General features: G+C 33.9%; 1 protein-coding gene across 1 annotated transcript; it reads right to left on the bottom strand.

Annotated features, from left to right (window-relative positions):
- Nucleotides 1-602: 602 nt before the first annotated feature.
- Nucleotides 603-12,491, bottom strand: Pp4-19C (protein phosphatase 19C). Its single transcript, XM_043022540.2, has 7 exons — nucleotides 12,355-12,491; nucleotides 10,019-10,199; nucleotides 9,094-9,246; nucleotides 7,826-7,999; nucleotides 7,298-7,424; nucleotides 4,519-4,708; nucleotides 603-4,344 (listed from the first exon to the last, which is right to left on the bottom strand). Exons 2-7 carry the CDS (start codon nucleotides 10,166-10,168, stop codon nucleotides 4,215-4,217), a joined length of 924 nt encoding a protein of 307 aa, XP_042878474.1. The 5' UTR covers nucleotides 10,169-10,199; nucleotides 12,355-12,491; the 3' UTR covers nucleotides 603-4,214.
- Nucleotides 12,492-12,500: the final 9 nt, after the last annotated feature.

The following is a 12,500-nucleotide window of genomic DNA, read 5'->3' as shown; positions in this document are numbered from 1 at the left end:
AAAATGTCAGATGTGATGCTCAGAGATGCATAATCAAAAGAACTAAGTGATAAGATTCCTTTACTGGATGTCATGTTTTACTTGGTTGTGTGCTTACACATATAAATATAGCATGTATATATTCATACAGAAAGTTTTTATAAGTGTACAAGTATGTAATCAATTTTGCCTGTATTTGCATACAAATACTCTATAATACAATAATAAAAAAAACAGCCTAAAGGTGACTGAACTGCCACTCCCCTTCAACTACTACCATTTTACCACAAGTATTTTTTTTCATGATTTAGTTTGTGAAGGTGACATGACACCTACTACTAGATCAATTTTACACTAATTTTGAGTAAAACACATATCCTTTCTTTTGTATGTATAAGCAAGACTCTCCACTAATCTCAAAATGTTTGTTAATTTATTATTGTAGTTTTTAGCCTGCAGTGCATTCAAACACAAGCAGTAATGACAACTCAAGAGATCTGTTATTTTGTGGCATTTACGTAGGTACTTGCTATTTTCATGTACATTATGTTATTAAATTCTCAGTATTTTAGATCCCTCTATTTCATGCAAATTGGGATGGAATCATAAATAAAAACACAATGAAAATAAAAAAAAATTTATTCATATGTATTGTAGTTCTTCAATGCACATCATCACATGGGAGAATATATTCATTTATTAGGGATTATCTTGGGGCTGACTATTTATACAGACAACTTTTTAAAATTCTTGTAAGGATACAAATAATCATAATCATGAAATAGAAAATAAAGAGAAGGGCCTCCAGATACCGATCTTTAATCTTTATTAACTGGTCTCCTTTGACGTTTTTTTTCTGGTTTGGGGAAAGAAAAATAAATGTGAAATATGAGCTACACATCCTTTGTACTGTACACATCATCCCAGTGGTCAAGAATTTCGTCAATGCCGCCCTTTGTCTTAGTCACAATAAAGATTTATACAATGTAATAATAATCTTCAATGATTAGACACATGTGAAGCTTCCATATACATCCTGTGTTGAGACTACCGTACATGATAGTTATTCTATTTCTTTACTTGCCATCCATCACTGCCAGAAAATCATCCCGTCACGATGGTAAACCTATTCTATCTCCCATGCCAGTTACATCCTATATGAGAACAATAAAAAGAATGATTAATTGAGTCAAAGGAATTTGTTCTAAAGGATGTAAAATACCAGGTTGTGGAGACTGAAGGTCTGTTTCCATTGCAGATATTCTTATCTGATTACTGATTCAAAGATTACTAAATAGCAATATGATGTATGACACATGCATGCAAACATGCACTTTCACATCCTTACACATAAGTTCTATACATAGGTTCAAAACCTTAGCAAAAACAATAAATCCCTCTGCGTAGGTTTTCTATATTCAGTCTTATTTGCGAAATTAAACATAAAAAAACCTTTCTAGTTCATGGATGAATACTGTACCCAGAAAAAAAGATAATAAAATACAGTGGCATGGGAAACAAAAACCTAGTTTCATTCTGAAATTCATCTTAACATAAATGGCTGACTACATTTCAGTCAGTTTGACCATTTGAAATGTAATATTGTCTATTTTCCAAATATTGGCCAGTATCACTCAATGTACCAATAATGGAAAAAAGAAAAGAGAAGTAAAGCAAAAGACAAGAACATGCGAGAGAGCACTTTCTAAACTTCATTTAAGAATTTTATAGATTCTCACAGATCCCATGAAAATTATTTTAAGTTTTCTCATACACTGCAACAAAAGTAATCAATAATCTACTTTAAACAATTAACTTCTTATATTGTCTACAAATTAAAAGACAATCTACTTCTCCTTTACAAATCAAAGAACTATCTGAAAATACTAAATGTCCTCTTTCTTGCTAGAATTCTTTTGCTTTATCAGAGCCTTTTCCTCTTCAGGAATATTTGTACAATATTTATAATGAAAAGTTACTAAAATACCAGTAGATTACATCACAAAGTGACAGAGCATCAAGTATGTCACCAGTATATATATATAAAAAAATGGCATTTCAAGAGAATGTATGTAGTCTGCAAAAAAATAAATTTCTGCACACAATTTTCACCAAATTTTACTGCCTAAGCTGTAGATAATTAAAAATGTAGATAATGACAAGAAGTCAGGATATTTTAAGGAACTCTTTCCCAATTGCTCAACAAAGTCTGCTCAGTCTTTTCAACTAGATGCTTGTATTATTTTTGTTTCCCTCTGAATACTTTCATACAGAAGATATCAGTAGTAATAGTAAAAAATCTTTACTTATCCTCTTTCCTCCAAAATTAGTGTTTCAAGATGGAAAGTGAGTTCAACTTAATGAGCTGGACTTCAATACACTCTCAACACTGCCAGAAGACTAAAATGAAACCAACAAACAGATACAAGACAGCATGGTAGTTTGGCTGAATAAGATCCACTTTGCAGTTAATACTTCCAGCCATGTGTTCAAAATGACTCTGAAAGTCTCCAGACAGTGTTGGCAATGTTACTCAATATGAACAAAATGCTTGATTTAGGACAGTTAATTTCTAACACCTGAGAGTTGGTGATTTTTTCTGATTTCTTTATAATACCTTCACTGAAAGAGATCAAGACTTCTGAAGAAGTGGATATATACATATATATACTTTTCTGCACAAATCTGTACATCTGATGATAAAATGGAGGGAAAGAAAGTATTCAAATTATTTGCCAAAGATAATGCATCCACATTTCACCTTTGCAAAATTTGCAATGAGCTATGACAATCAAGGACCCTGGATGAATAATGGACTATGTTTCATGTACAGATGACAGTAAAAGATGAGTCATTTATGGTGAAGCTTCACCTCAGTGCACCAAATTGACTCATAAGGAGTTCATGCCACATAGTTTACCAGTGACACCTAAAACAACCTTTGGAGTGCTACTGGTATAAAAAATGGTTAGAACTAAACAATATTGATACTTCTGTAATGATGAACACAGAATGTACTCATGTGAAGATAATTCTGAGACTTTTCAAGTTCAATTCACCATACCATTTTCATTAGTTATTTTCAAGTAAACTTGAAACACAAGCTACATTCACCAGATATTTTATGAAAGCCTAATTTCCCAGTCTTATACTTTGTTACATGGGGAAAACTTACAAATTTCAGTTCTACTGTGCTTTAATATACCAAGTATGCACTCCAAGGTCATCTAACATGGAAATGAATGTGATGGGAACATTCCCACATACATACAACCATGCACACACAAACACATACATCCATGTGAATACATGTGTACATACATACAAATACAGGCCAACAGCCTGCCCTAGGCCTGAACCTTTGATTATTCGTACCTGCTATATACAGATTCAACTGGTCAGGATGGGCTAGACGGGTCTTTTTTCAAGTGGGAATCATTTCAAAAATGCACATTTTTATGTCTATTCTCTCACTGTAAGAATTTATAAACAACTGTGCTTACACCATTCTAAGATGCACACTGAAATATTCAACTACAGATCCTAAGCATTTCATTAATATAGGTAGGAAAGATTCCATGTAGTTCACTCATCATAAAATGACAGTAACATGTGAGCAAGTAAATGTTTGAATATTTTAGTTGTCACTAAAATAACCTCTACGAATGTCTGTGACATCTATGCTTCCCCCAATAATTCCTTACAATGGGTCCTTTGATAGCAATAATTCTTCAAAATCTTACTGACTTTCTAATAAAATAATAATGATAAAAATAGAAAAAACAAAAGCAAAAACAAAACACCAGAATATAAAAAAATAACAGTCAAAGTTACTGACAATACATTAAAATAGAAGATTAAGTTAACTTGAAATTCAATCAAGACAAGAATTAATAACAATAATAAAAATATGAATAATAATAGGATATATAATAACTACAATAATATCAATAATCACACTGAAATAAATTATATCTAAATACATGACAATAACTACAATGACAACATTTATAATCTTAGTGGCAGTAATAATAAAAAATATGATAATCTAAATACATCATAAAAGAAAAGAAAAAGAAAAGAAAAGAATAAAAAAAAAAAATCCACTGATCATATCATGCCCAAAAGTCTTGTAGCACCTTGTGCCAAAACAGCAAGTGTAGGTCCTAAGTCGACTCACAGAATGATAGTGAAAGATATCCTACACAGGAATACTGTAACTCTAAAGGAAAATCCTAGAGGAAGTAGTCTGCTTGAGGCTTCTTTGCCGGTATGCCTCGACTTTCCTGTGGTGCTGCCTCGAAAATTGTGAAGTCCCGTTTCAGATTTTCGTCCAATTCTAAAATGGCTGCCACATTACCACATCTGTGATGTAGATGGTAGAAAAAGAAAATAGTTATTCTAATGGTCTAAAATAGTACAGCATGTATGAATAAAAAAATTCTATCAAGAATTATAGAAAATAAAAAAACTTGTATCATTGCTTTGCAAGTAACACCAAAAATAATAATTTATTGTCAATGACTTTGAGGAACTAACCTGTAACAGTAGTTGGGTGCTGACCAAACAGTTAGGACTGTGTTGTTAAAATGCCATTTGTACCCTTCCATGACCAACTGATGTGCTCGGCATATCATGTCTATGCCATTTGTGTCATTAAATTGTGCTACAACATCGGAACCGAAGAGATAACCTGCTCCTCGCGGACTCACTCCCCATCCTTGAGTATCTGGAAAATATAGACGACTAATTAACTAAATGCTACTCATTGTATTATAATATGTAATAAACTAAGAAGTAATAAGTGCTTGCTGCAGAAGCTACACATGAACAACAATACTTAGAAGGAAATTTTTTAAAGAATAGTAACTAGTAACACCTGGTAAAGCAAGTTTTCCATTTGTGACTTGGCTGTGTTGTAATTACTTCCTTACATTACATTATAACTACATATGAGTTATGTAAATTCCTAATCAAAACTCTGTTTAACTGGCACTGTGTATTTGGAAATCTAGCTGAACAACTAATTTTTCCTTTATCAGATTAGTAATCTATCATACAGTCCAACCTTTATACCTCATACCAATTCATATTTACAAATCATGAAAAACACTTTCTTCATCATTAGTAACATCCTCCAAAATGAAATTACTTCTTGCCAACCATTTTTTATACTTTATATATATATAATATATATACACACAAACACACACACACACATGCACTAAAAATAGTTTTTGATCCTGGAGACAGAGCAAGCAAATCTATCCCCTGTCCACAATGGGTTAATCAGATTACTACAACTGGGTTATAAAGATTAACTGAATAACAATAATAATTGTATATACTTCAAGTTCTCATTTAATCATATTTCTAACATCAAGTATTTAGGCAATGATCCTAACAATATTCCTATTTTCACTTTCACTAATGTAAAAACAAAAAATAGGAGAGAAAATGTATGCCTCCTAATGCCATGTCTATCAATGAACTACAAACAAATTGTATTTTCTTTAAGCTTAGAAGACTTGCCCATCATCATTATTGTAGATACATTTTTCTATCTAATTTAGGACCTGTAGGGAGATGTTTCTATTGCTATGTTGGTCACAGTAATTCAAAACAGTATCATTCACTATCTTTCAGAAGACATGTTTTATGGTGTGATTCCTTTCTCTTAGACTTAAATCAACATAAGTGTTTTATCCTGTATTTCGGTCTATGAATGAAGAAAGAGTAGGAGAAGGAGCACCAGGAGAAGTACTACTCACATTGTTATCAATCAATCTCTCTCTCCTTTTTTCTCTGACTCACACTCACATACACTAACACTTCCTTTCATGCACACTCACTCACTTACACCCACCCACCCATTCACTCACTCGCACCCACCCACCCATTCACTCACTCGCACACACCCACCCATTCACTCACTCACTCGCACCCACCCACCCATTCACTCACTCACTCGCACCCACCCACCCACTCACTCACTCACTCGCACCCACCCACCCATTCACTCACTCACTCGCACCCACCCACCCATTCACTCACTCACTCGCACCCACCCACCCATTCACTCACTCACTCGCACCCACCCACCCATTCACTCACTCACTCGCACCCACCCACCCATTCACTCACTCACTCGCACCCACCCACCCATTCACTCACTCACTCGCACCCACCCACCCATTCACTCACTCACTCGCACCCACCCACCCATTCACTCACTCACTCGCACCCACCCACCCATTCACTCACTCACTCGCACCCACCCACCCATTCACTCACTCACTCGCACCCACCCACCCATTCACTCACTCACTCGCACCCACCCACCCATTCACTCACTCACTCGCACCCACCCACCCATTCACTCACTCATTCACTCACTCCCACCCACCCACCCACTCACTCACTCGCACCCACCCATTCACTCACTCGCACACACCCACCCATTCACTCACTCGCACCCACCCACCCATTCACTCACTCGCACACACCCACCCATTCACTCACTCGCACACACCCACCCATTCACTCACTCGCACACACCCACCCATTCACTCACTCGCACACACCCACCCATTCACTCACTCGCACACACCCACCCATTCACTCACTCGCACACACCCACCCATTCACTCACTCGCACACACCCACCCATTCACTCACTCACTCGCACACACCCACCCATTCACTCACTCGCACACACCCACCCATTCACTCACTCGCACACACCCACCCATTCACTCACTCGCACACACCCACCCATTCACTCACTCGCACACACCCACCCATTCACTCACTCGCACACACCCACCCATTCACTCACTCGCACACACCCACCCATTCACTCACTCGCACACACCCACCCATTCACTCACTCGCACACACCCACCCATTCACTCACTCGCACACACCCACCCATTCACTCACTCGCACACACCCACCCATTCACTCACTCGCACACACCCACCCATTCACTCACTCGCACACACCCACCCATTCACTCACTCGCACACACCCACCCATTCACTCACTTGCACATACTCACCCATTCACTCACTCACACACACTCAGTCATGCAAGCTTAGTCATGCACACTAACTCACTCATGTACATTTCTATTTTATTTCTAATCAAATCATGAAGTCATCACTTCTCATAGAATACTCAAACACCCAAAACTGATAAATCTTGGGCACTTACAGTGAATATGTAACAAAGCCATTAATTCTCCTTTTATCTATTTCTCTCTTTTTATTCAACTGCTATCCACCCATTATCCTAGTTTCTTGAAAATGAAACTTACCTTCTGGGTCAGACCATAATAGATCACACATGGGGCCATCATGGGGGACTTCCTGCTTGCGGTCAATAGTACGTATTTGATCTAGAGTTTGAATGCTTGGTGATAAACCTCCGTGTACGCAAAAAATCTAATGGAAAAACAAAAACAAAGAATGATAAATAAAAAAACAATCACTAATATAATGTATCTGTCAATCACAGTAACAATACAAATTTTACAAATGTTGTACAGTTGAGACTTAGCATTGTAATGCTTACATAGCTAACTTGTATGAACAACTATACATTACTCTGGGAGATACTTAGAACACATTACTTCTAAAGGAAATCTTCAATGCACCTTCGTCTTCTAGATCTAAAATATCAGCAGCACTGCACACGCAGTGACACTTAATGTTCTAGACGTCAACAAATCGAAAGTACTAAATATTCCAAGTAATGTGTGGTTACCTTCTCCTCTTGATATATTTTCTGTCAACAAGGTTCTCAATACAGAATCTTTTCCAGGATATTAATGCAAATTTCTTACCTTGCCATCAATGATAGCAGACAGAGATAGGTAGTCAAAAATTTCTGTGCAGTATCGCCATACAGTGATGGTTCCATATTTTCTTAAACACTCATCATAGAAACCATATACTTGAGTAATTTGTCGTGACTCATGATTGCCTCTGATCAATGTGATTCTGTCTGGGTATCGGACCTGTGTGGGAGATGCAAAAATTTAATTGAATTTTTTTCTTTATTCATAATTAGTTCATACACATTTTTTTCCCAAAAATTATCAAAATCATTATTACTACCTGTATATCAATATTTACATTTCTCTCTATATATGTGTATGTATATGTAGGTATATATAATATTATATATATATCTATATATCTATATATATATCTATATATATATATATATATATATATAATATACATATATATTATATTTACATATATATGTATATATATATATACGTATATATCTATATATATATATATATATAATATAATATATATATAATATATATACACATATATATAATATATAATATATATAATATAATACATATATATAATATATATACACATATATATAATATATATACATATATATATAATATATATACATATATATATAATATATACAATATATATAATATATACATGTATATAATATATATACATGTATATAATATATACATGTATATAATATATACATGTATATATAATATATAATATAATAATATATTAATATATATAATATATACATTATATAATATATATATTATATAATATATACATGTATATAATATAATACATTATATAATATATACATATATATATAATATATATAATATATATAATTATATACATGTATATAATATATACATATATATAATATATACATAATATAATATATAATATATATACATATATATATAATATATATACATATATATAATATATATACATATATATATATATATACATGTATATAATATATATACATGTATATAATATATACATGTATATATATATAATATATATAATATATAATATATATATATATATATATATATATATATATATATATATATATATATATATATATATATATATATATATATAATATAATATTATATATATAATAATATATAATATATATATATATATATATATATATATATATATATATATATATATATATATATATATATATGTATTTATATGTATATTATATATATGCATACATATACATATACATATACATATACATACACACATGCACACACATTCTTACCTTCAATGCTAAAAGTAGGAGAAAAGTTTCCACACTATAAAAGCCTCTGTCAACAAAATCTCCCATAAAGAGGTAGTTGGTATCTGGTACATCTCCACCAACTTTAAACAATTCTTTTAAGTCATAAAACTGCCCATGAATGTCTCCACATACCTGAAATAATAATAGAACAAAATATCATTAAATGCTTCAAACAAAAAAATTATCTTGAAATAAAATAATTAAAGTTTCTATCCCTTAATGCAAATATCAGTAATTTGATATTTAGGTTTACTAATTAACTCCCCCGTCCTCCCTCCCCCCTCTCTCTCTCTAACTCTGGTCAGAACACAAGAAGGGGAAGGTGTGAAGGTGAGCACTAACAATGGATTAACTAGGGATTAAAGAACACTCTTAACCTATTTGCGCTTGGCTGATCATTTGCCTAATGCTACCCTTGCTGTGAAGATAATAAGCACACACAGCCTCCACATGTGGGATCTCTCCTGGCGCAATGCCACACTACACCCCTCAGAGCGCTCTACACCAGTTTAATTCTTTGGGATGCTGAGAGGCTGCTGCTCTTTTTTTTTTTTTTTTTTTTTTTTGACAAATGCAAATGCAATGAGTATATACATATGCAATTATGTAAAATGTGCACAATGGGTAAATGAGTAAGGGATGCATGCAAGTATAGCTCATGTAAGGCTTGCAGCCAGAGGACCTTATGAATAAATTATGCAGTCTCTTCTTTTACACCACTTTCCTTTCATCTATCTACTAATTTTTTCACTTGTCTGTTTCACTTCAGGTAATTGGTTTTTGACCACTGAAATTTTCAAGGGCACCCTCTTCCCTTGATTGGACACCATTATAGTCAAATAGATAAATATATGTCTTTGAAAAAATGAAGGGAAAAACTTAAAAGACAATTGATTGAACTTACTGTAACAGGTGAATCCACTCTTTGTACGTTGCTCTCTTCCACAAGGATTTCCCGCGCCTTGGCACAGAGTGCTTTGACCTCTGCTTCCTTTATGACTTCACAGCGCCGCAGCTGCTCAATCTGACGGTCAAGATCGCTGCAGTCACCCATGGCTTCGTTTACACCAGCGCCCTGCAATTACCTGTAAAATGTGGGAATAGATAAATTTTAGTGCAATGATTGTAAATTATATACTTCATATTGTGGTGAAGGAAATCATAAAAAGTAAATGGATGCACTAAATTTTCCTGCCCATTCCTGAAAAAATGGGGGAAAAAAAAGAGAAAAAAAAAGAGAAAGTAGATAGAGCAGTAAACAAAAATTCAAAAATTGTAAACTTAATCAATATCCAAAATTATGTAAACAATCTTTTGGACTAATAATGTACCTCTTATTTTGAAACATCATACTTTATTCTTTATTTATGAACATCCTCATGACATCTTATGCCATGAAATTGCTATGTAACTGACGTAAATCTGGCATTCGATAGTTTTGGTGGAACAAGGGAGACTCAGACTTTGCCCCACAACCTACTCATTAATACTGAAAATCATCTACTCTTTTTTTGTGTTTCATCATACAGTGAGGCTTAGAGTGAGTACTGGAATGGTTATGGCAATGTTTACACACATAATATCTGCATAGATTTTTAGTCTCCATAAAGGTGGAATATAGAGTGCAATGACTGCAATATCACTATCACAAATTTATGGAAGTAGACAATGTTTATTCCCAGAGCCACTTGGCAAAACAACAAAACTGACATTGGCACCTTGTATGCCATACATACAGTCAAAAAGCCTTATAGCATCAACATATTGCCCCCATCCACAATGTCTCAACTTTAATTAGATCAGAATTTTATTAGTGAATCCAGATTATTATTGAATTTTTTCTAGTCACTAGCAGCCTGATTTCAAATATTTCTGGAGAGTAATCCACCAGTAAGACTAATTATTGACCAGGTCAAGAAAAAAAGAAAATTCTTAACATTCATACACTCTTTATGTCATACAAATTGATATTATTCAATTCTTGTTAAATTCGTTGAAAGCTTTACCAAGTCAGCAACAGGGCAAGAAGTTACGGGTGTATTGAGTTGGGGTTGCATGTATTGATTAACCCGTTCCCGCCTGGGCTATTTCGGCTTAAAATGACTGAAATGCCAGGACTTTTGAATGCATAAGCCTAACATGTTGGGATTCTCGGCTGCATTGGCCGCGAGCGAGCACTCATCCCGGGCGCCGGGCTTCAATTTCTACCAACTGTGATAACTGATAAGGCAGTGTCATATTAGGAACCAGAAAGCATTAAAAGAAATCTTAAAATCAAACTGAAAAAAAAAGAGATGTATTTTATATATATAAATGAATGAATGAATATATATATATGCAAATAGTGACTGTTTTGCTTAGGGCCATTACATTACTGTGACGAAGTTTCCTGGCAGCTCCATGCTTCCTGCCTGTGCACAGGCCAACAAGCCTCAATCATGTATATTCTGGCAAGATAGAACTACTTTCCTTCTTTGACCATTCTAAACCAAGTAGGTCTGCAAGCTTTATTTATCTAGCATTGCAAGTCAGGGTGTCAACAGGCACAAAGACCATATTTACTGTAAAGCTAGCAACACACATGCATTTTGTATATACAAAATATTTACCCTAAAATCATCAAAAAAATATCAGAAAATCCTTAAGTTAACCATTTGTATAATCAAATTCTCCTAAATGGCTTTCTAATAAGCATATATCTGTTATAAATAAGTAATTTTTAAATACAAATAAAACAATCTTATAATCCTCAAACTGAACCCCAGGTAAAAAATAAATACCAAAGTACAATAGAACTATAAGAAATAATAAATGAGTAAATTATACATATCATTAACCAAAACCAGCGTGTATTTAGCACTTGAAAATTACACTTCCGGCCATAATAAAACAAAAATTCTTCTTATTACCCGTTGTATAACGAAATCTCAGGACACAAAAAGACACACAACCCAAGTCATCTCAAGTATTAACCACCCCAATATATCTTACATCAATCTGACCAATACACATCACAAGGAAGCTGAAATTTTCCCATTGTATTAAAGGGAAATTCAAATAGTGCCTTTCCTTAGTCATAATTATAGATACGAGTAGAGCCAGCGCGGAAGTCCAAGAAGGCTCGTTTCGGCTAATTTTCCTCGGAAAGTCCTCCCATTTCCAAACTTTGAGGTGGTTAATCTTATAAATTGTGTCTGAGGTGTAGATCTGTGATGGATTCTATTTGATGGTGGGCCATACCTTCGAATTAGCGTCCAAAATAAATAGTATTCTCTGTGAGCGTTTCTCTTCTAGCTTGGCAAGGCTGTTCTGTCAAAACATATATTGAGTGTCTAAAAGTATATTTTTTAAGGATATCAGCGTATCAATAACTTTATATAATCTGT

The sequence above is a fragment of the Penaeus japonicus genome, unplaced genomic scaffold (genome assembly GCF_977035675.1).
Source record: "Penaeus japonicus unplaced genomic scaffold, GWHDUDI00000001_assembly GWHDUDI00000010, whole genome shotgun sequence".
Lineage (NCBI taxonomy): Eukaryota > Metazoa > Arthropoda > Malacostraca > Decapoda > Penaeidae > Penaeus > Penaeus japonicus.
The sequence above is the reverse complement of the archived record's forward strand: the minus strand, read 5'-3'. Positions and strand labels throughout refer to the sequence as shown.

What these genes read in the sequence shown, in the direction of transcription:
- Pp4-19C (XM_043022540.2), bottom strand. Translation starts at nt 10,168, where the DNA reads ATGGGTGACTGCAGCGATCTTGACCGTCAGATTGAGCAGCTGCGGCGC. An exon ending in TCCTACTTTTAGCATTGAAG is followed by an intron (nt 8,000 to 9,093) that starts GTAAGAATGTGT and finishes TCTCCCACACAG; the next exon opens with GTCCGATACCCAGACAGAAT. An exon ending in CTGCTATCATTGATGGCAAG is followed by an intron (nt 7,425 to 7,825) that starts GTAAGAAATTTG and finishes TTTTTCCATTAG; the next exon opens with ATTTTTTGCGTACACGGAGG.